Source organism: Natrix helvetica (assembly GCF_964273705.1).
Source record: "Natrix helvetica genome assembly, chromosome: 2".
NCBI lineage: Eukaryota > Metazoa > Chordata > Lepidosauria > Squamata > Natricidae > Natrix > Natrix helvetica.
Window position 1 is genome coordinate 235,183,035 of NC_138552.1, and position 22,703 is coordinate 235,205,737.

The 22,703-nt window shown below is 37.6% G+C and overlaps 1 protein-coding gene across 1 annotated transcript; it reads left to right on the forward strand.

Annotated features, from left to right (window-relative positions):
- Positions 1-5: 5 nt before the first annotated feature.
- SLC4A1AP (solute carrier family 4 member 1 adaptor protein) lies at positions 6-22,184 on the forward strand. Its single transcript, XM_081940140.1, is given in 15 exon segments — positions 6-706; positions 2,667-2,853; positions 7,564-7,606; positions 7,608-7,690; positions 8,909-8,969; positions 9,396-9,535; positions 10,738-10,898; positions 10,985-11,054; positions 14,181-14,370; positions 14,853-14,964; positions 15,257-15,455; positions 17,004-17,093; positions 18,073-18,128; positions 19,937-20,006; positions 21,882-22,184. Coding segments are annotated over 15 exon segments (2,061 nt in total). The 5' UTR covers positions 6-157; the 3' UTR covers positions 21,932-22,184.
- Positions 22,185-22,703: the final 519 nt, after the last annotated feature.

A 22,703-nucleotide genomic window follows, 5' to 3' on the forward strand; every position in this document is an offset into this window, starting at 1 on the left:
TCACGGCCGCATCCCTTTTTCTTTCCGCTCTCCCGCTTTCCCTCCACGGCAGCCTGAAAGGGGCCCCACCCCTTCAAAGAAGGGCCGCTTTTCCCGGAACCGAAGCACCGGGAAAGCAGTTTCCTGGGGGACCCGTTAGAGAAGCGGACCTGCTAAGATGGCGGCTCCCACAGAAGAGAGTATTGTGGCGGAGGATTTTAAGAAGCCGTTGCCTCTTTCCCTCGCTCGAGGAAAGGCAGATGAGGGGGAGGCTCCTAAACGCCCCCGCGGCCCTGAGGTGGGCCCCTGTCCCCCTGTCCTTCCCGAGTATCAGGAGCCGCCTTGGGGAGGTTGCCCCTCGGAAGAGGATTCCTCCGACTACAGCCTGGAGACGGTAAAAGGCGGCGCGGTGCTTGACCGCGTTAGCCTAGCCGGTCGGAGCCGGCTCCTGGTAGGCCGCGCGCCGGGCTGCGACCTCTCCTTGGCTCATCCGTGCGTGTCGCGGCATCACGCCGTGCTTCAGTGCCGGCCGTCACGGAGCTCCGCGGAAGGGGAAGAAGAACCCCTGGCGTCTGAGAGCCCCGAACCCGGCCTGTATATCTACGATCTGGACAGCGCCCACGGCACCTTCCTCAACAAAGCGAGGGTCCCTCCCCGCACCTACTGTCGCGTCCGGGTGGGTCACGTCTTGCGTTTCGGGGGCAGCAGCCGCCTCTTCATCTTGCAGGTGAGTTAAGCGCAGCATCCGCACAAACGTCTGGGCAACAGGAGTCCGTATGCAGGTGACTCAAATATTGTTCCTTATCCCGTGGAAATGTTGCCCAGGATTTGATAGCTGTCTCTTAAGTTTATCCCTGTAAACTAGTCTTTTTAGTTCTTTTTAGAGGCAGTTCAGAGGCAGGCTTCCATGTGTTAGGTTGTACATTATTTTTAAATGTATGCTTTCCCAATTTTTGTTTATATCAGCTACATTTTTTCTTCCATGTTTATTTTGCCTTTACGATGTGTGGCTTCCAAAGGTAATAAGGTATCTGGCACTTGATTCTATCCATGCCCAATACTGGGATATAATATAGATGTTTTTTTGCTTTGGAGAGGACGGATTGGTTTTGGCTTTTGTTTTGGTGCCTTCAAGTCAGTATTGACACCTTGAAACTCCCTGGACAAGCTCCTGCAGTTTTCTTGGCAAAATATTTTGGTTTGCCAATGCCTGCTTGCTAGGACTGAGAGAGAATGGCTGGCTCAAGTCGCCCAATTGGCTTTAGGGGAAGACAAGAATTCAGAGTCTCCTGCTTTCTAGACTGGTGCCTTCACCATTATACCAGACTGACTTTTTATAGTATTTGAGACAATAGGAAGAACTATATTTCACAGCAAAATAAGAAATACGAAAGTGCTTGTGTGTATTCTCAGCTGTTGTACATATAGTAGAGTATATTATATACAACGCAGTATATAGTACAGTATATTCAGTACATTAGAATAGAATAGAATTCTTTATTGGCCAAATGTGATTGGACACACATTTGTCAAGAATCATAAGTTACAACACTTAATGATAGTCATAGGATATAAATAAGCAATCAGGAAACAATATTAATATAAATCGTAAGGATACAAGCAACAAAGTTACAGTCATAAGTGGGAGGAGATTCGTGATAGGAATGATGAGAAGATAGTAATGCAGCCTTAGTGAATAGTTTGACAATGGTGAGGAAATTATTTGTTTAACAGAGTGATGGCGTTCGGGGGGGAAACTGTTCTTGTGTCTAGTTGTCTTGGTATGCAGTGCTGTATAGCATAGTTTTGAGGGTAGGAGTTGAAACAATTTATGTCCAGGATGTGAGGAGTCTGTAAATATTTTCATGGCCCTCTTTTAGACTCGTGTGTACAGGTCCTCAATGGAAGGCAGGTTGGTAGTAATTGTTTTTTCTGCAGTTCTAATTATCCTCTGAAGTCCGTATCTGTCTTGTTGGGTTGCAGAACCAAACCAGACAGTTATAGAGGTGCAGAGGTTACAGTATATTACAATAGATTTTATATTTTGAAGATATATTTTGCCTATTTTCCTTGAAGATTTGTATTGAACACGAGAAAGGGCTAACTAGTTTTTTTTTCATCATTGCATGTTTCTTAAAGAAAATAGAAACATGGGAAAGTGATGGCAGAAAAAAACCTAGTGGTCCATCGAATCTGCCCTTTGAGTTTTTGTTTTCTTTTTAATTTATTAGTTTATTTTTAATTATTTTATATTTCACACTTTTTATTTTGGGGGAGATCTGAGTCTTGTGCTATTATATATAAATATACAGTTTAAACAATACAAAATTATCATGTGAACAATGTCAAAAAGAAGATAAAAATATGGAAAGATAACGTTTTTAATGTTAGAATAAATATGCTGATTGAATATTTGCATATTATAAAGCTCTTTTGATAGTTTTCATTATTCTCATTTGCAACTTGCATCAGGCTTTTTCCAATATTGCAACCACATTTGTCTTCGTTGCCTTAAGAAAATGTCTGGTAGCTTTAGCATGAATGTGATTAGAATAAATAAGATGCTGATTTTTCTGCTGTTATCCTGTCCAGATTTTTTATATAATCACTGAAAAGTAAAACACAATTAATTTAATAGGACTTAATTCTTGGCATATAGTTTTTAAGTTTATAACTTTAATCCCCAGGGTCCAGAGGAGGATCAAGAGCCAGAATCAGAACTGACTGTAACACAACTGAAAGAACTGCGTAAGCAGCAAAAGGCCAAGTTAGAAAAAACTATGCTGGGTGATGATTCTGATGAGGAACAAAAGGAAATTGAAATAAAGAAAAGTGAAAATAGTCGGAGTGATTTAAGCTGTTCCTGGGGAATGGGTAAGATTATAATATTTTGTTGCCAGAATCTTCAATTATATGTTTTCATGGAGCTTATTTTGCATTGATTTGCTATGTCGCTTTGCAGATGCAATTTGCTTCTGACTTGAGCCCTATTTACCACTTCCCTCAGCCATTTTCTACTTAAAGTTTTTTTTTACAAATTCTTTGTATGAAATGTGATTGAAATAATCTAATATACCCTGTGTTAATCAGCAATGTGCTAAGAGAAAATATCTAGATACATGCATTATATTTAGTTTTAGGGAAATGGATCCAGGCATGTATGAGCAAGTACAAGTGGATTCAGAGAATCCACAATCCGCTTAGGTTTGTTGTTATCTTTGTCTTTCACAATAGTCTAAATCATCCTGTAAAGCAAAAACTGGGGTTTTTTTACTTAAAATTATATCTATTTAACATTAAAAATTATACAAATCATATCAGATGTAAATTGAGCATAGCCTAGATTGTATGCAGCCAAATAAGTAACAAGTTTCTTTATCAAGACTTGTAATGGATTTTACTGGATCAGCAGTAGAAACCTTGCTAACAAGAAAATTATTTATTTGAGACAGATATATTTGCTTAGTTACTCATATTTCAGGCTTGATATTTATAAGCTAAGATCATACCATCTTATCTCCCAAAATTAAATTATTATTGTAACAAAAATCTACTCTAAAGAGATGTATTTTTCCTAAAATATATTTACTTTGATAAATTCATTATGTTCAAATATTTAAAAAATTATTTGACTGAATTTATTTGAAATGTTTTTTTCTAAAACTTTACTGTGTCAAATACTTGAGTCATTTATCCTTGAAATAAATTCTCTTCTCTAGAGCACCCTGGTGATGGATCATTCAATTTGTAATGGCAAAATTTTTGGGAATTTAAAACTGATCTTGTGCCTGTCCATTAAATCCAGTATAAGAGTGAAAAGTGTTGTTTTTTTTAAACTCATAATAAAAATACTGTTTTTCTATGTTCTTCTGGAGAGGTTTTACAGTATTAAAAAGTACTGTAGGAGCCCGGGTACTCATAAACAAAGTAACCAGTAATGTGCTAAGCGAAAAGGTTCTTTATAAAAGCCTCATTAATTAACTAAAGGAATAAAAGATGATCTCACTGTGGAGAAATTTCAACAGTGGGATCATTCAAACCCTTGTAATAGAATTATTACTTTTGAATTAGGTAAGTGAGTTATATTTTAAGTGAGTGGTGAAATGCATAAATACCGTGTTTCCCCAAAAATAAGACAGGGTCTTATTTTCTTTTGTCCCACAAAATATGGCCTTGGGCTTATTATAGGGGAGGGCTTATTATTTTCTGGGGCAGGTGAGAAGCGAGGCCCGCCTTTTACCTTTCCAGCTCCGTCGCGTTTCTTGCCATTGTGCTCAGGGAAGCGGCTGGTAAAAAAACAACCCTTCTCACGAGTTCAGTCAAACTTCTTGAAATCACGAGAAGGGTTTTTTTTACCAGGGGCTTGCCTAAACACAATGGCGAGGAACGCGACGGAGCTGGAAAGGTAAGAGGCACGCCTCGTGGCCCAACACCGCCCACCTTGCCCCAATAGTAAAGGCAGCCTGCCTGGTTCCCTTCCCCTTTAGCGAGGGGTGGCAGATGGGGGGGAGAAGCGAGACGCGCCTCTTACCTTTCCAGGTCCGTTGCATTCCTCACCCTTTCGCCCATTGAATCCCCTTGTAAAAAAAAACCTCATGAGTTCAACTCGCGAGGTTTTTTTTACAAGGCGATTCAATGAGTGAAAGGGCGAGGAACGCAGCAGAGCTGTCAGTCTCTGGTAGCTCTAGGACGCGTGTCTCGCTTCTCCCTACCTGCCACCCCTAGCTAAAGGGACGGCGGGGAAGGGAACCAGGCAGGCTGCCTTTACTATTGGGGTGAGGTGGGCGGTATTGGCGCAGCTCTTACCTTTCCAGGTCCTTTGTGTTCCTCGCCCTTTCGCCCATTGAATCCTCTTGTAAAAAAAAAACTCGTAAATTGAACTCATGAGTTTTTTTTTTACAAGGGATTCAATGGGTGAAAGGGCAAGGAACGCAACGGACCTGGAAAGGTAAGAGGCGTGCCTTGCTTCTCCTCCCCCACCTGCCACCTCTCGCTAAAGGGATGGCGGGTAAGGGAACCAGGCAGGCTGCCTTTACCATTGGGGTGGGCGGTGTTTTTTTGTGCGAGAAGGAACAGGCGGGAGGGGATGATCGCATTGCTGGCCTGCCACTGTTTTTGCAGCAGGCTCTTTTTGCGTGGGAGGGAAGGGTGGGAAGTGGAAGCACTTTGCTTCACCTGCCGCTGTTTTTGCGGCGAGCCCTCTTTTTATCCCGCAAGCTGTACTGGTAGGTGGTACAGTGGTAATGGTGGGGACAGGTTGCACATGCGCTTAAATAGTTGTTGGAGGGTTTATTTTCAGGGGAGGGCTTATTATGGTGCATGCTCTGAAAAGCCTGATTGGGCTTATTAGCAGGGCATGTCTTATTTTCGGGGAACATGGTAGCAATAAATAATTTAGATGGTTACAGCAAGGAGAAGAGAAGGCAATCTCTCCAAATTAAAAGTATTAAAGTTGTACAATAAAGTGGCAAATATGGTTCTGTGAATGCTGTTGCTTTCACACATTAAAGTAAAAACCCCTAATAGCTGATGACCTGTAACAAAATGTTCCCAGGGTTATGAAAAGCACTGGATGAAAATACTATTTTTCCATAGTTGGGGAAAAACACTGCATAATAAATCAGGTTCTATGTAAAGAATTATTAAGAAAGAGAATCTATAACAAAACTGTCAATATTATAATGCAGTCTCGGCATAATATTGTGCAAAAATATTACTGATCAACATCTTAAGAAGAAAAGCTTTTAGGATGAAAACTTTTTAGAATGAAAACCTTTTAGATGCTGAAAAGAGCAGCCAGTTCAATTTTCTATGACTAATATGTTACAACATTCAGCCCATGAAAAATATCAAGTAATATGATTTACACATGGTCAAAGAAAAGTTAACCTGGAAAAAGGTTTTCTTCTCCTTTCTTTTCCTCGAACACAACATCCTTAAATGAAGCTATATGATGGGAATAAAAGTACTACTTTACAACACACATATTTAACATTTGGAATTTGTTTCTGGAGAATATGACTGATATCGACATGGGACTGGATAAATGTATGAAATGAAAGATTGCAATAGTTGCCAGGTGCCATCTATAAAACATTTTGTACTGGTTTTCCTTGTATGCAACTGAGAGTGTCATTTTTAAGTTTGTTCCCCAAAATTTTTCCCATTTGTCTAATTCAATATTACATCCAAAGTTCTGCGCCCATTTTATCATTTGTTCTTTCACAATTTCCTCTTCCATTTTATACTTCAGGAGAAATTTATATATTCTCCCTATCATTTTTCTATCTGGGCTTTGGATGATTTTATCCAATTCGTGTGGTTCTGTTTCAATGTCATATAATTTGGTATCTTTATTGTATTTAGTTTTGATTTGAAGGTAAGTTAGCCAGTCAACTTTCATGTTCTGTTCTGCCAATTCTTCAATTGTTTTTAAGTTTCCCTGTCTATCAATTAAGTCTCTATATTTTAGCATTTTGTTCCAATCTATAAAATTTGGATGAGTCGTCCTTTCTGTCGGTGAGCTAAAATATCATCAAATACCTCCCCAAAATGTTGGAAATGCGAATCGATACATGGAACGTATTACCATTTATGGTGGACCTGTGAGGAGGCTAAAAAGTTTTGGAAAAAGATCAAAAATTGGCTGGAGGCAATAACGGGAGTTAAAATAGAATGGAAACTGGAAATCTTCTTATTAGGAATAATGTCTGCGAAATACAAAAAAGAAATCCAGTATTTAATACTAATATAATAACGGCGGCAAGGATTGCCTATGCCCAGAAATGGAAAAACAAACTAACTCCAAGTGAAGATGAAATAATAAGAAAGGTTATGGACTGTGCTGAAATGGACAAACTAACTAAAGAAATTCAGGGAAAAGAAGAATCAGAATTCTACCAGATATGGGATAAATGGTATAGGTGGATGGAGGAAAGAAACAAGAATCAATGAAGGAATGTAACAAAACTTAAAAATAATAGTTATGGGTAAAATAAGAAAGTTAAGAATGGTGAAACCCAAATAAAACATAATTGAATGGGGAAAAAAAATAAAAAAAATAAAAACTTAGTTAATTTTTGGTGATTAATAAGTAGAACGTTGTAGATGCTTATAGAATGTTTTTGTTTTTAAAATGTTTATTCGTTAACAGATAACCCATCATGACAATAATAATGAAATAATAACTCTAACTGGTAAAAACAATTTGGATAGAAACTATAATATGGGACCTGGGGAAAAGATTTACTAAGTTTATTAATATTTTTTTTGTTTAGATTTTGTTATAAAGATGTAATCTCTCCTGGGTACTTATAAATTCTAGTAATAAAAAAAAAGAAAGATTGCAATAGTTACTAATCATGGCTATAATTTCTCCTGTATTGAAAGCAACATGTTTCTCAAAATTTCTGAAGAGCATGAAGAGATCTAGTCGAACATGTCACATCTTTGATTTCTCATAAGTATTTGACTGGGAACTCTGAGAATAGAATGCTAGCCATGCTAGGTTAGGTCAAAGTTTAATGTTTTTATTGCATTGTGAGTCAACTCTGATGCCTAATTCTACCTGAATTTATTTTTCAGGGGAAGATGCAGAGGAAGAAGAGGGTGAAGAAAATCCAATTGCTTCAAGAGGAGTTTCAAGAGGATCAAGAAGCCTTTTATTTGAAAGATCCCAAAAAGGCATTGCAAGGGTTTTTTGATAGAGAAGGTGTGTCAAATTTGACTCAACTCCATAGCGGGAAAATCCCAGAACTGACTTTGCTTCTGTTTTGCCTAGATTAATCTTTCAATAAAGCTACTCTTGGTCATCCTAAAGAGCCGGAAGTTTCTTTTGTTGAATGTTGCAAATGGGATGGTTGACAAGGTGCTAGCCACAAATATCCAGTGCATTTGTTTCTTTCTAGTGTTCAAAAGAATGACTTATTTCTGCCATTTTGAGTTTGCCTATTTAATTTGCAGTATATTTAAGTACCATTTTAGGCCATTGAAGCACAATAACTACAAAACCAGTATCATATGTTGAACCTCCAGGATAGTAGAATGTTCATCTGATCCAGCCCTATTGCTTAGTGCAAGATCTGCTAAAGCATTTCATACAACTCACTATCCAGCCTCTGTTGGAAGCCTTCCCTCCTCCCACTTGAAGGGAAACAAGGCTGCTGAGTTTTTAAATCCCCAAATACAACCAATTTTGTTGTATTTAAGTACAACGACAATAAAGATTATACTTATTATAAACTCTCTTGTTTTTTTTAACTAACCTGAGAAATAGATTGTTTCCAGTGTTTAACAGTGCAGTTAAACAACAGCTTGGCCACACCTATGTGTTCTTGCTATTATTAATTTCTTTTTAGAAGTAATTATTATGAAATATATTGCAGTTATCTAATTAGATTGTTGTTAGGACATTTAATAATAATCATGTTTGTGGTTTTCAAGAAATGATGCAGCTGATTGACTAACAAGTTGTATGAAGATGCACTAACATCTAAGAGCAAGGTTGAAATATGGAACACTTTTTGTTAAAGCACATGGAGCTCCCCAAAGCTGCATTTCTACTTACTAAAAATATGTCATTGGTACTTATGGTAGATCATGTTTTCGGTCATTTGCCAAATAATGTCACATCCAGCACTACTTGACACACATATATTGTTGGATGTAGTAAATGATAAATGAATCCAAATAAAACATAGCAATTCATTTCAGATGAAATTGTATGCAGAGCTAGTGACATCTAATAAGCAGCTACTATTAAAAGACTTCAAATGATTAATGTTTCAGTCAATTTGGAAGTTCCAATATGGTTTAATCCATGTAATTAAATTAACAAGTTTACAACAGTAATAAAATATTGATTAATATAAATATTAAAAAGCTATCCTTTAAAATCAATAATTTGATTCCCCTTTCCCTCTTTATCTAGGTGAAGAATTGGAATATGAATTTGATTCTCATGGAACAGGCACCTGGCTTTGTAGGGTGAAGTATGTATGTATGTTATGCAACAATTTTGTGTATATTCATTCAATTAGACAGGCTGCAAAATATTTTATGTCACTTATTTCCAGATATGGATTGATATCTAAAATGGATTTATTTATTTATTTTGTAGGTATGGGGGTTAATAGTTCATTTGGTTTGTCTGTTTGTTTTCTGGCTGGTGGTTAGTTGGTGGGAGGCATTGTCTTTTTTTTCTTCCTCATTTGTCTATTACATCTATGACATTGTGATTTTTACTATTATACCTGGAACGGAAAACTAATTTGAAATAACAAAACACCTTGCCTTTAAAATAACAGGAAAACACTTTGCTTAAGCCAATTTTAAAATGTTTAATTTAAAAAACAAATCAGAGGAATTGACTGAACAGTTGATTTTGCTTTATACTTTCACCCCATTAAATTGGATAGGCTGCCTATAGATGATGCCTCGGGGAAACAGCTTGTAGCAGAAACTATTCATTCAGGGAAGAAAAAAGAAGCAATGATCCAGTGTGCATTGGAAGCCTGCAGAATATTGGATGCTAGGGGTGTCTTGCGACAAGAGGCAGGTAAGTTATATGGCCAGATTTTTTTCTCAGCAGAAATCTTAATGAAGCAATATTGTTATCAAGAACTTTTGTAAATGTATGCCTATTGTACTTGTGGTATGGCTAAATGTAGTTTACTGTGGAGTTCTTGGTGTTCTTTGAGCTTCATTGTTTTCTTGCGGACATAAAATCATCAGTCTGAATGTAGTTACTCTTTAAAAAGGGGTTTTTAACCTCACCATTTGATAAGGAGCTCTAAACAAGAGTTGATCGAAAAATAAGCCTTCTGCATCAATAACTGCAGTTTAAATATGTATATTATAATAAATGAAATAGGAAAATGATCCTTGAATATTACCTGTAAATATTTTACTTCTTCATATATTAACCACATTTGCCGGCAAAGGACAGGCTTCTTAAAAGTTTGTTTCTTCAGCCAGGTCCTGACAGGTGTTTGCCTCTTGGGTGACTCATATTATTAACACAATCTTAGCCATAAAAATATGTTCTGTAGTGAATTTCAGTTGGAAGGATTCCTTCTGCAGTCAGAAAGTAATCAATGCATAGTGGCAAGTACTGACTGCAAGCTTCCATTTCACAAACAATAGCAACACAGCCTTTTCTCATACCAACTTACAACCCACTGAAGTGGGAGAACAGATTTCAAACAACATGTTGGAATGTTGTTTCCCAAAGGTGTAGGTCCCTTGATAATTTATAGACAGAATTCAGGGAAGGTGTGAAGAACTTTTTAATTGTACATTGTTACAATCCTCCTGACTCAAAGTTTTATTGTATTGTTTTCATAGCTGATTTCTATACATTTTTCTTGGATATTTAGGGGAGGTATGTACATTAAGTTTACACTAAAAAATATTATGACAAAAAGTTCAGGAGTCACTATGTTAGAGCTTCAAGTATATCTGCACAGCCATCTTTTGGCAAGTTACAACATTAGAGTCATTCAATTCTCATAATATACTACTTATATTTGTTATAATTTCATCAAAAATATGTGATCTTATATGACGTTTTTTTTTAAAAAATGTGTGAAATAATATTTATGGATTATTGGCCTCCATTTGCTTGTATTTTGTTTCTTTTGTCAATATTTTATTTGCAAATTTATCTGTGGGTTATGTAAACCATCCAGAGTCATGCAGGTAAGATAGGCAGTATAGAAATTTGATAAGTAAATAAAAATATAAACACTTTTCCCTTAGTGTCCCGGAAAAGAAAAGAAAAGAATTGGGAAGAAGAAGACTTCTACGATAGTGATGATGACATATTCCTTGATCGGACAGGAGTTATTGAACAGAAACGACTCAACAGAATGAAGAAAGCTGGAAAGATAGATGAAAAGCCAGAAACATATGATTCATTGGTAAGAGCAAATTAAGCTTTGAAAAGAAAGATAAAACAAATAAGTACTGACGTCTGACTTACCATAGGTATCTTATCTATTTATAGGTTGCAAAACTACATGCAGCTGAAAGGGAGCTCTCTGAGATAGCAGAGAAGCTGAAATCTTCAAGGACAAGTAAGGCTATACGTTTCCATTAAAATTGGGAAAATCTCATCGGAACTTATCATTGTATATATCAGTGATGGCGAACTTTTTTTGGCTCGCATGCCACAAGTGGGGGGAGCGCAGGGGGGTCGAGTGCGGGCGTGCCGCACCCATAATGCAAGGCGCGACCCCCAGTGCGCATGCGCGCACAATGCACGACACCCCCTATTTTTACATGCTTTTTTCGCCCTCCCCAGGCTCCAGGGGCTTTATAGGAGCCTGGGGAGGGCGAAAGGAGCCTCCCCCAACCCCCCGGAGGCCCTCCGGAGGCTTCAGGGACCATCCGGAGGCTTCCCTGAAGCCTTCGGAGCGCTTAAAACCACCCTCCGAGCAAACTGGAAGTGACTTCCGGGTTGCTTGGAGGGTCGTTTTAAGCACTCTGAAGGCGTCAGGGAAGCCTCGGACGGTCCCTGAAGCCTTCGGAACACTTAAAACGACCCTCCGAGCTCGGAGGGTGGTTTTAAGCACTCCGAAGGTGTCAGGGAAGCCTCCGGACGGTCCCTGAAGCTTTCGGGTGGTTTTAAGTGTTCCGAAGGCTTCAGGGACGGTCCCTGAAGCCTCCGGGGGGGGCGCTCTTTTCGCCCTCCCCAGGCTCCTATAAAGCCTCTGGAGCCTGGGGAAGGCGAAAAATAGCTTTTAAAAAGGTGAACTCAGCTGGCCAGCGCGTGCATACGCGCTGGCCAGCTGACGGCAGCGCCTCGCGTGCCCTGACAAATGGTTCCACGTGCCACTTGTGGCACGCGTGCCATAGGTTCGCCATCACTGGTATATATGATTGCAGGCTGTCTTACACAGATGGATCATTAAAAGTATTATTTTTACATTGTAAGCTGCCCAGAATCACTTTGAAACGAGATGGGCAGCAAATAAATTTCTAAATAAATAAAAATAAAATTGCTTTGAAATCATTCCTTCAGTAATATATTTATGCATCAGGCAGAGTCAAATTGTAGAATATGATTAATTAAAATACAAACATTGAAATATGTTTTTATTGACACCAGCTTTTAATAGTATAAGTTTATTTTCGTGGACTTAACTGACTCAGCAGTGACCAGAGAAAAAGATAATTAACCAGATAAAAAAGATGATTGATTTCATCATGTCATATTTTTTTTATCTCTGGGACCTTTCTAAAGGCTCACAAGATAAAGGGAGACATATGTTGCATGTGTCAAGTGTTTCGACAAAGCATGCTTCATGGATCTCACATGATGAGATTGTTTCATTAATAGAACATGGAGCACACAAGCCATATCCTATCTTATAGAATGGGCAGAGATAAATAGAGCTAGATTGTAGAGAATAAGGAAGATGATCATTATCTAGGATCCATCATCTAGGCAAAAAGGCTGAGGCACTTTTTAAGTTTAGAATATCAGATAATATTTGTGACTCAGCTGACAACTTTTCAATTGACTGAAATGTGTATAAGAAGGAAGAGGAAATACAACACATACTCTCACTGTCATGCAGTCTTCAAAGGCAACCCCAGAATAGTCCAGTCAATAGGGGTAACTATAGCATGAGTAATTATAAAAGGATCCCCTGATCTAGAAGAGGTACAGTTGTAACATAAAGTGAATTTGTGTAAAGGCTGCCTTAGCCATAGCTGCCATCTATTCTTTCAACAGCAACAGGAGTTTAAGGCAGTTCACAAATTTCCCATTGCTTCTGTCTGAATTAGCACAAATTAGTAAAACTAATGATGATAGATTTCCCTGACTAAATAGCCTCCAAATCTACATTCTTTCACTATTACTTGGATTGACCTGAAGGCTGTTTGTCCTCATCCGGACTTCCACAGCCTGTAGATAGTATGGGCATTGAATATTTGGAATAATCTTGTTTTCAAAGGAAATTACAATCCCTGAATCGGGGGAAATATTCTCTTATTTTCTGAGAGGAAGGTTCTCTTACTGGTGTGCGAATTCTTAGATTTTATAATACTTTTTAAAAAATTTAAGTAGGATAGTATATAGGGGACAATGCAGTTCAAAATATATCAACATTATTGAAGGTAACATTGTTTGCTTCTATATATAACTATATATTCATATTTTACAGATTCAAATTATATTTTAAAATCCATACTGTTTTTCCCTGAAAATAAGATAGGGTCTTATTTTATTATTATTTTATTTATTATTTATTAGACTTATAAGCTGCTCCCTCTCCTCAAAGGGACTCGGGGCAGCGTACAATAAAAATACATATCGCATATCGCACGGAGGAGGTATAAAAACACAACATCAGTTATTACAATTCATAAAAATAATACAATAATAATAAAGTTAAAAACATTAAAATACCCTAAAATTTAAAATTGCCAGGGGGATTAGAAGATAGAGCTATAGTTAAGCCAGGCCAGCTAGTTGGATTCTTTTGATTCCCCCGAAATAAGCGCTTGGCCTTATTTTCGGGGAGATCTTATTATTTTTGAGGTGCAGGAGGCAGCGAGCGTGGTCACCTCATGGCTGCTGCTGTGTTGAAATATTTTGGGGAGGGCTTATTTTCGGGGGAGGGCTTATTTAGCACATGTGCTCAAAAGCCCGATTGGTCTTATTATCTGGGTAGGTCTTATTTTCAGGGAAACAGGGTATTAGAAACAGGATTACAGTATATTTCTTTTGAAAGAAGATACAATAATATGACAGTGAGATTGAGGAAATCAATTCCTGGGAATCAAATATGACTTGTTTCAGTTTTTCTGTGAATTAAAATGGAGATATGTCTAGCCATTATCTTAGCATGTTTTGTGAAGTACAAACTATAAGATGCTTACTTGCATTAGATTTAAAGTTTAACATGTACTGTGACTTTACAAAGCATAAAACGTTTGTTTTTACATAGGACAGGTTGGTGTTATCATTTCCTTTATTTAAAAAATAGTAATTTGATTAAATTAATCAATATTGTTTTAATCTTTAAATGGGAAAGAGAAGGGAGAATATTGCCACAAAAACTGTAATTGGATACCAAAATGCATTGAAACACTGTATGCTTTTTGCAGATATTCTCTGTATTATTTATGTATTTACAACTATATTTGAATCTGTATTTCACGTATGTGTTTTAATATATAATTTCCCATAGCACAGTCCCATTCAGCAACTCAGGATTCACTGGATGAATTCATGACCGAAATCAAGTCAGAGTGTTCCGTAGACAGTGTGACACGTAAAAAACTTCATTTGAGAACCTTTGAACTGAGGAAGGAACAGCAGCGATTGAAAGGATTAATTAAGATAGTTACCCCTGCATCCATGCCACAGCTGAAGTCCCAGTGAGTTTGATTACACAGCACTAATCACTTTGACTTTTCCTTTTATTTTAAATAAATATATGAATCTTTGATATGGCCCAAGGGCTAATCAATAAAATAAAGTGAAATATGTAATATACTGTACTTTAACTATTAAGTGCAATTGTAATGGAATACAGGTTATATTCGAACTTAAGATATTCTGACTTCAATTTAAATTATGGTTTGAATTAATTGTGGATGGTGTGGGAACCACTGTAATGAGATGGTGTGGGCACCACCACTGAGCAATTGCAAGAGACACAAGTTCATGCTTGAGATAAGAAATGCACTATTATGTGAACTGGCCTTGATTAGTTGCATCGGGTTTCCATCAGTCATATAAACCTGTACTGCACGAAACCAGCCCAAGTAGAGTTGTGTAGGACTCTGTTTGTAGGTTATCCGTATAAGTAAACTTTGTTCAATATCTGATGTTAATCTTTTGATATATTTCATTTTAGGTTTCAGAATCAAGATCTGGAATCTCAGAGTAAGCCCAAAAAGCTAACTTTACCCCTATTTGGTGCCATGAAAGGGGGAAGCAAATTCAGACTAAAAACAGGGACCGTAGGGGTAAGTAAGTGAGAAGAATAAAAGGCAGTGGGTTTTAATTTTACATTGTAGAACTTTTCCAAGTACACAATACTGTGACAGTATTGGGAAAAGCTGCCACAGGATTTCAGAATTTGCATCTCACATGTTTATTATAGGAACTATATATTTTCTGAAATAAACATTAGATCATTAACTTCTTATTCCTAGACATATGTATAAGATCAGCTTTTAAAGTACCTTTTCCAATTTTCCTTATTTCTCAATGTCATTTGAAAAACAATCTTTACTGTAATTTCTGTTTACAATATAGAAGCTGCCCATGAAACGTCCAGATATTCCGGTAAACCTATTAAAGATGAAAGATGAGAGGCCAGAAGAAGAGGAAGAAGAAGAGGAGGAGGAGGAAGATGATGTGAACAGCAGTGTAAATCAAAGCTCACAGAACACAAAGATGGAAATGGTTAAAGGAGAGAATCCCCTCTCCAGTTCTTATTCACCCAGAAACCAAAGTATGGAATTCCTTAATGATGATTAATTGTACTGTTTTTTTAAAAATATTCATTCAACTTGCACATATTATAATTAGTTGGAACTTAATAAAGTGAAGATTTAGTCATTTTATTAGCAATTGTATTTACTTAACATAGTAAATGTTCAGTTTCATGTACTAATAGAGTAGAAAGGATGTCCAGGCAAATGGGAGGGAGAGGTTGAGCACCAAAACACATGAGGTCCATCTGCTTGGCTCTTCTGTGGAAACAGTCAGAGGGAGGTATAAAGACAAAGTTAGTGACACCCATTGCAAAAGTGGCAGCACTGAAACTATTGTTGAGAGCGACTACATTGTGAAGTGATTGCAGCCTGCCTGGCCCCATTGGGGCGATAGGGGCGCATCTCACTGGGCTGCCATCTTCCATATGCATTAGCCAACATTTCCATTATCTAAGCCTCTTTTCAGCAAAGTCCATTGTTTCTCAATATTCAGAAGGTGCTTGGCTCCATAAGCTCCAAAGATTGGTAAGGTGTTAAGTGGGCTAAGCTGAGAGAGAAGGACTCAGAATCCTTATTGACCACTACAATGCAGTGGGCTATGGGAAATGTGCATAATTCTCATATTGCCCAGAATATTTTTAAAAGTTTAATTTGAAACTTTATATTCTGTATCATCAACCCAATGTGGTTACAAAATAGCATGATTATAAATGTAATACAAAAGCATTACCTAATAGTGGTATAGGGGGAAATCTTAAATCAGTCAGTAGTAAAAACAACTAATATAAAAAATCAAGAAAATGCCTGCAAAAATAGAAGTTTAACCTATCACCAAAAAGATTGTAGCACTGATCTTAGGCAAGCTTTCTGTTACAGGGCAATTAAAAAGAAACCATCCTTGCTCTTGAGGAAGTTTAATGATTAATTTTCCTCATACAGAACCAAGAACAATGTCTGTTCCAATTAATAACCAGGCAGGTTGGTATAAGAAGACTATTGTATCTACATTATTTGAGGCCACACATTCTTTGGAGCTTGAAAGGAAAGAACTGATATCATGAGTTGGTCTCAGTTGCAAAGTATCTTTTTCAAAACTAGCACAGCTCTGCCCAGACAGTCTAGGATGCAGTGTCTGTAACAGCCTGAGTTATGCATTAGCTTTTTTATGCACTTTGTTTGGCAGTGTTCAGAGAGAGGGGATATCAGAAGAAGCAACATGGTGGTCACTTCATCATAATCAAAACATGCAGTACATATATTGTGCATACATACACAATAAGGCAATGCTCATTCTTATTTGATATTCCCATTCTTTTAAAAAAATCATATTTTATTTTTATACAATCTGATTTCTTTTTCACATTTTAAGGCTCCCTGTTTTTATTTGTCTGGAGATTAATGAATTGCTCTTATCTCTTGCTTTATTTTGCAATATCATTGCTGTGTGTAATGGAAAAGCTGCTCTAATTTGATAAAACTCTATTTTTAAGGAATGAAAAAGTGTAGAAGTTACTATTTCTATTCCTAATTAACTAAATTTCTGGGGTCCACTTGTGTTTTTACAGGACTTAAGTCTCAGTCTGAGTCTTCAAGCAAGCATACAAGCTCATTAGCTCATAATTCCCCAGTGAATGAATTGCAGATAAAACTAGAAGGTAAGCTGTTTTATCCAGCTCTTTGTTTTTGAATAATCTGTGGGTTATGAATGCCAGGACAAAATGACAATTTCATTAATACTGAAACAGATTATATTTCACAACCTGTGACAAAAATAGTTGTTGGCTCTTAGGAAGACCACTTTTTTCCTAGTTCAAAATGAAGGAAAGTGTTTTAAACAATATTTTGCATTCAATATTGCACTGCAAAATTTAGAATGAAAATAAAGTGGATAGCTTCCAGCCACTGGGCCTGGGCTGAACTTTCAACCTCTCCAGATCTCTGATGCATATCAATCTCAGCCACTCGAACCTGTCACCTGAGGGGCTGTAAGAAAAATTCAGGAGCCTCAAACCAGTCATGCTGAGCCTTGCTGAAACTTTTTTATTCATCCTGCAAATCCAGAGAGATCTTGGACTTTGAATGCTCAGCTTATCTCTATAAAAGCTCAGTTCTTGTAAAAGCATTAATTTAGAAACTCGAGACTTTTCAGAAGAATGAAGAGAAAAAACAATCGTAAATGGTGCATTAGTGATGGACTATTTCCAGTAGGAGTGGAATACACAAACAGGTGAAGAACTACTTTTACCTTTTTTTAAAAAAAGTAAATTGGTGGAACGTAACAGAAAAATAATTATCAGTGATAGTTCAATTAAAAAAAAATACTTGTATAACAGCAATTGAAACAATAAATTTAAGGAAGAAGAAACTAAGGAAAATATATTTCAGACAAAATATTAGAAATTAGAAATGTTAATAATACTTCACCTTAGATATATTACAAAGGCAGTATGACAGTCCTACTGATATAAACATTTCTGAGATATCTGCACTGTTTTGTCAGATGAGACACAGTGCGTTATTTTCACAACTCCCTATGTGTTGTTCTTAGAGAAAGGAATTGTTTATTTTGAAACTAACCAAAGAATTAAGAACTGCTATTATAAACTTCGTTTTTCCAACTGTTTACTTTACTAGCACCTGAGATGCCAGCAGAAAACCCAAATAATCAGAAAGATAGCAGTAAACCTAAGGTGAGTTGGAAGGACAAAACTTTTTGGTTTTTTTGTTACATAGATTTATATAGTGGTCTATCTTGAATAAATTACCGTGGACAACTTACAGCATTAAAATAATAAAATAATAAAAAAATATAAAAATCACAGCAGTTGAAAATCACAAAAAAACAACAGCAATCAACGTAACCAGAAGACTCCCAGCAGTTTGAATTGGAACCGGAAGCACCTTGGTAGCCAGTGCAAATCACGGAGCAGTGGTATTCCATGTACCAAAAAATAGACACCACTAACCACATTCTACATCAGCTGCAGTTGCTGAAAGCTCTTCAAATGGAGGCTCTTGTAGAGCACATGGCAGTAGCCCAGTCTAGAAGTCGCTAGGTATGACTTCAAACCAGTGCATAACCCAAGGCTGGGTAAAAGCTCTCATAGACTCTCAGTTGTCACTGCTCCTTGAGCAAGATCTGTGAGTCCCAGATCGCACACCATTTGGTCTGAGGCAGTGCAATCCAGATAATCATGATTATAGTTATGGATATCAGATGCTGAACACTCTTTCCATGTTTGGGGGTAGGAATGGGGGAAGAGATTTTGAATGGGGGGGGAGAGAGACTCCCTTATGAATTAGAAGAAGAATTGCTTGTTAAGGGAATTAGAGCACAATTGTCTCCTTGTCTCAGCCTGATCCTATTGCATATTGCTCTTGGAGGGACAACTTTTATACTTATCAGAAGGAGATACTTCTTGATATTTTGGGAATAGTAGCTTTCCTCACAAACATTACAAGAGTTTACATTAAAGGATTATAATTCAAATGCTTGGTTTCCATTAAACCAGCAATGATTAAAATATCTCACCTAATCATTCTTGGTAGTGCAGTAGAGCTAATGATAGAGAAATTATGTGCAGCTTTTTTTACCATCTGCTGTCAATCTTGCTTTACAAATCTGCGTAGTACTTAACTGAATGTTAGCCGGTAGTGCATGAGTCAGGAGATCCTGCACTTTTTTTCTCCTTCACAAAGGAAAAATAGACTTAAAAATCAAACTATTCTCTAACACAGCACACACAAAAACCTATATTTTATTTAGTTCTTTCCTCATTTGGTACAAAAATCCATCTCATACAGTATAAAGCAAGCCTCAGAGTACAGTCTGACAAAACAGTACTTTGCTCACAAATCATAATTGGAAATGAATTCTAGGCATGTGATGTTTGGCCAGATATATGACTTTGATACTCCAGTTTACATTTTTGCTTTAGGCTCACTCATTCTCAACCTCAGCTGGCAAGAGAATTCTGGGAGTTGAAGTCCAACCTCTTAAAATTTTTGAGGTTGAGAAACATTGCTCTAGATGTCAGAAAATATACAAGTTGTGTTCTATTATTCTCCCCCCACCCCATCCAACTGGTTGCACAGCCTGCCAGCAACATTCCACTACCTCTGTTTTATTTTGCCACTGCCAAATATTCAAGACTTGAATACATCTCTACACACAGGACAGAGTGCTTTGAGGTGGCTTTGTTTTTGTTTATTTTAAATCTTGGGATCAACTGCTTTGCAAAGAGATGGGAATCATTTTACGTTGGTGTGTTATTCTGTAACAAGAATTTAAATTATGCAAAACTAATAATTTTATTAGCAAAATGTAACATTTGACAGATTTAGTCTATTGATTTGTTTAATCACTAAATTTAAATTTTGCCTCCCGCTCATTTTTTAAAATGTATTTATGTGATTCTGGACTAGTGTGCCCACAATGCAAGAAAGTTGAGCATACTGGAATACGTTTACAAAAAGCAAATTACTTTCTGTCCTACAGAGTCAACATTCATTATCCTCAAACTATCCAGAAGATGATCCAGATTACTGTGTATGGGTACCACCTGAAGGTAAAGGGACAGAGTAATTGTGGAACATGAGTTGCTGACAAAATATAGTTTATATATCAGCGATGGCAAACCTTTTTTGGCTCGCGTGCCATAAGTGGCCATAAGGGGGGGGAGCTGGGGGGTCGTGTGCAGGTGTGCTGCACCCATAATGCAATGCGAGACACCCCCGAGTGTGCATGCGAGCACTACAGGCGCGACCCACCATTTTTTCATGCTTTTTTTGCCCTCCCCAGTCTCCAGAGGCTTTATAGGAGCATGGGGAGTGCGAAAACAGCCTCCCCTGCCCCCCCCGATGCCCTCCTGAGGCTTCAGGGACCTTCAGGAGGCTTCCCTGAAGCCTCCGAAGCAGTCAAAACAACCCTCTGAGCAAACCGGGGGGGGGGGGGTCACTTCCGGTTTGCTCGGAAGGTCGTTTTAAGAACTCTGAAGGCTTCAGGGACTGTCAAGAGGCTTCGTCTGAAGCCTTTGGAGGGTTCAAAATGACCCTCCGAGCAAACAGGAAGTCACTTCCGGTTTGCTCGGAGGGTCGTTTTAAGCACTCCGAATGCTTCGGGAACCATCAAGAGGCTTCCCTGAAGCCTCTGGGGCAGTCAAAACAACCCTCCGAGCAAACAGGAAGTCTGTTCCTGAACTTCCGGTTTGCCCGTAGAGCCGGGTTTTTTTGCTCCTGAGGCTTCAGGGAAACTCATTAAGCCTCCGGAAAGCCTCTGGGGGGGGTGGGGGGGCTCTTTTCGCCCTCCCCAGGCTCCTATAAAGCCTCTGGAGCCTGGGGAGGGCGAAAAATGGCTTTAAAAAAGGGTGAACTCAGTTGGCCAGCGCACGCATGCGTGCTGGCCAGCTAAAAGGGCAGCGCCTCGCGTGCCCTGACATTGCTCCGCGTGCCACCTGTGGCATGCATACCATAGGTTCGCCATCACTGTTATATATGAACAAAGAAAACTTAGGGATAGGTGTTCTAGTCCCATTTTAATGGCTAACCTTGTGCCAATCACTCTCTATCAACTCTAGGAAGGAGGCAATGGCAACCCAATTCTGAAATCTTGGCAAGAAAACTGTAGACTCAAAGACACACACACACACACATATACATTATAAAAAAACCTAACTTATTTGAAGTACAGAGTAAACAAGATGCAATCAGAATGGTGCTGGGAGTGGGGATATGCTATAGATTCCTATTTGTGCTTCAAAATGGAGTTATGTAAATGCTAAGCAAGTACAGACAAAATCAGTGTTCCATCTCTGAATATAATGGCCAGAAGTGGATTTTGGTAGAGAATCGAAGCTGCTTCCCTCTATGTGAAGCCTGGCCCTGCTTTTGCAAGAATGATGCTGTTCAGATTCGAAAGCATCTTTGACAGTATTAATTATCTTCTTCCCAATGTGCTTCTGGTCCTAGCTGTATTGAAAGCTAGAGTTGAAATAATGGCAACAGCCTTGCCTATCTTTGTAGGAGATAGAATAGTCCTTTACTGGGCAACATCCAAAACTTCTGAGTAATTTATTTTTTCAGTAATAAAATCACACAGTGTTGTAAGAGGTATACATACATACACATATTTATTAGGTTTCCTAGCTCCATTTCACAAATAGCAAATAGCCTGCATATTCTGCATGTACCTTTTGTGTTTCTAACCTATCAATTTCTAATTAACGAATTTGCTAATATGTTTAAAACATTTTATCCTACTCATTAAGAAAATATTTATGGGATTTAAAGTTAAAACTACATAAAAATAAAAAATTTCAACACATTTTAAAAAACCATTGAGGCAAAATCATTGAAACAACAGTAATGCAAATTATTTTAAAAGCATTATAGCAAAAAAATACTGTTAAATGTTAAAATATTACTTTCTTTTCTCTGTTGAGCAGGTCAAACTGGTGACGGCAGAACTCATCTGAATGCTAAATACGGCTACTAAATTACGCTGAAAAGTAGACGTATGGCACAGCAACTGATAACTGGTACAATATGCCATTGAAATGACAAGCAACAATTTTGGTTTCATTTTCTTTAAACACTGTTTAATGATTCCTGATCCTTATTTAAGGATGTTTTTCCCCTAGAAGTGAATGTGTGTATAATGTGCATCATAATGTATATAGTGGTGATAATTAAGAATTTACAGGTAACATAGATATAGCAATGTTGGTTTTATAAAAACTTTTTTAAAATACTTGTTTTTATTTCTTTAACATTATTTCTTGATGTAAAAGGGGTAAAGGAATTAGTTTTAGATTTCTATTTAGTCAATATGTGTGCTAAGGGCTACTTCAATACTCTGATGCTTGGGTTGATTACCAAAATGTTTTCTGCCTGTCCATGTACAAATATTTATATTTGCACAAAATACAATTGCCGATGGCCCTCTCCAGGTGGAGCTGCTGAACCTTAAGCTAATTTTTATCCTTCCTTTCTGTTGCAGTCTTTTCTGTAAAGGTTCTTCGTTGTTATTGTTGTTTTTCCCTCTACAAGGTGAAATACTAACACATTCATATCTTGGCCAGTTGTAGATTAGTATTAATGTGGGTGGGAAAGAGTGTTAATCTTTGGCAGTTCCTGAAAGAATGTTAAATAACTAACCCTGGATAGTTGAGAGAGTCATGGCTAAGATATGGAAGTACTATGAATTAGTACTGAATAGTATATCTGAAACTTTTTGGATAAGTCAGAAAAAAGGCAATTATCCTTGG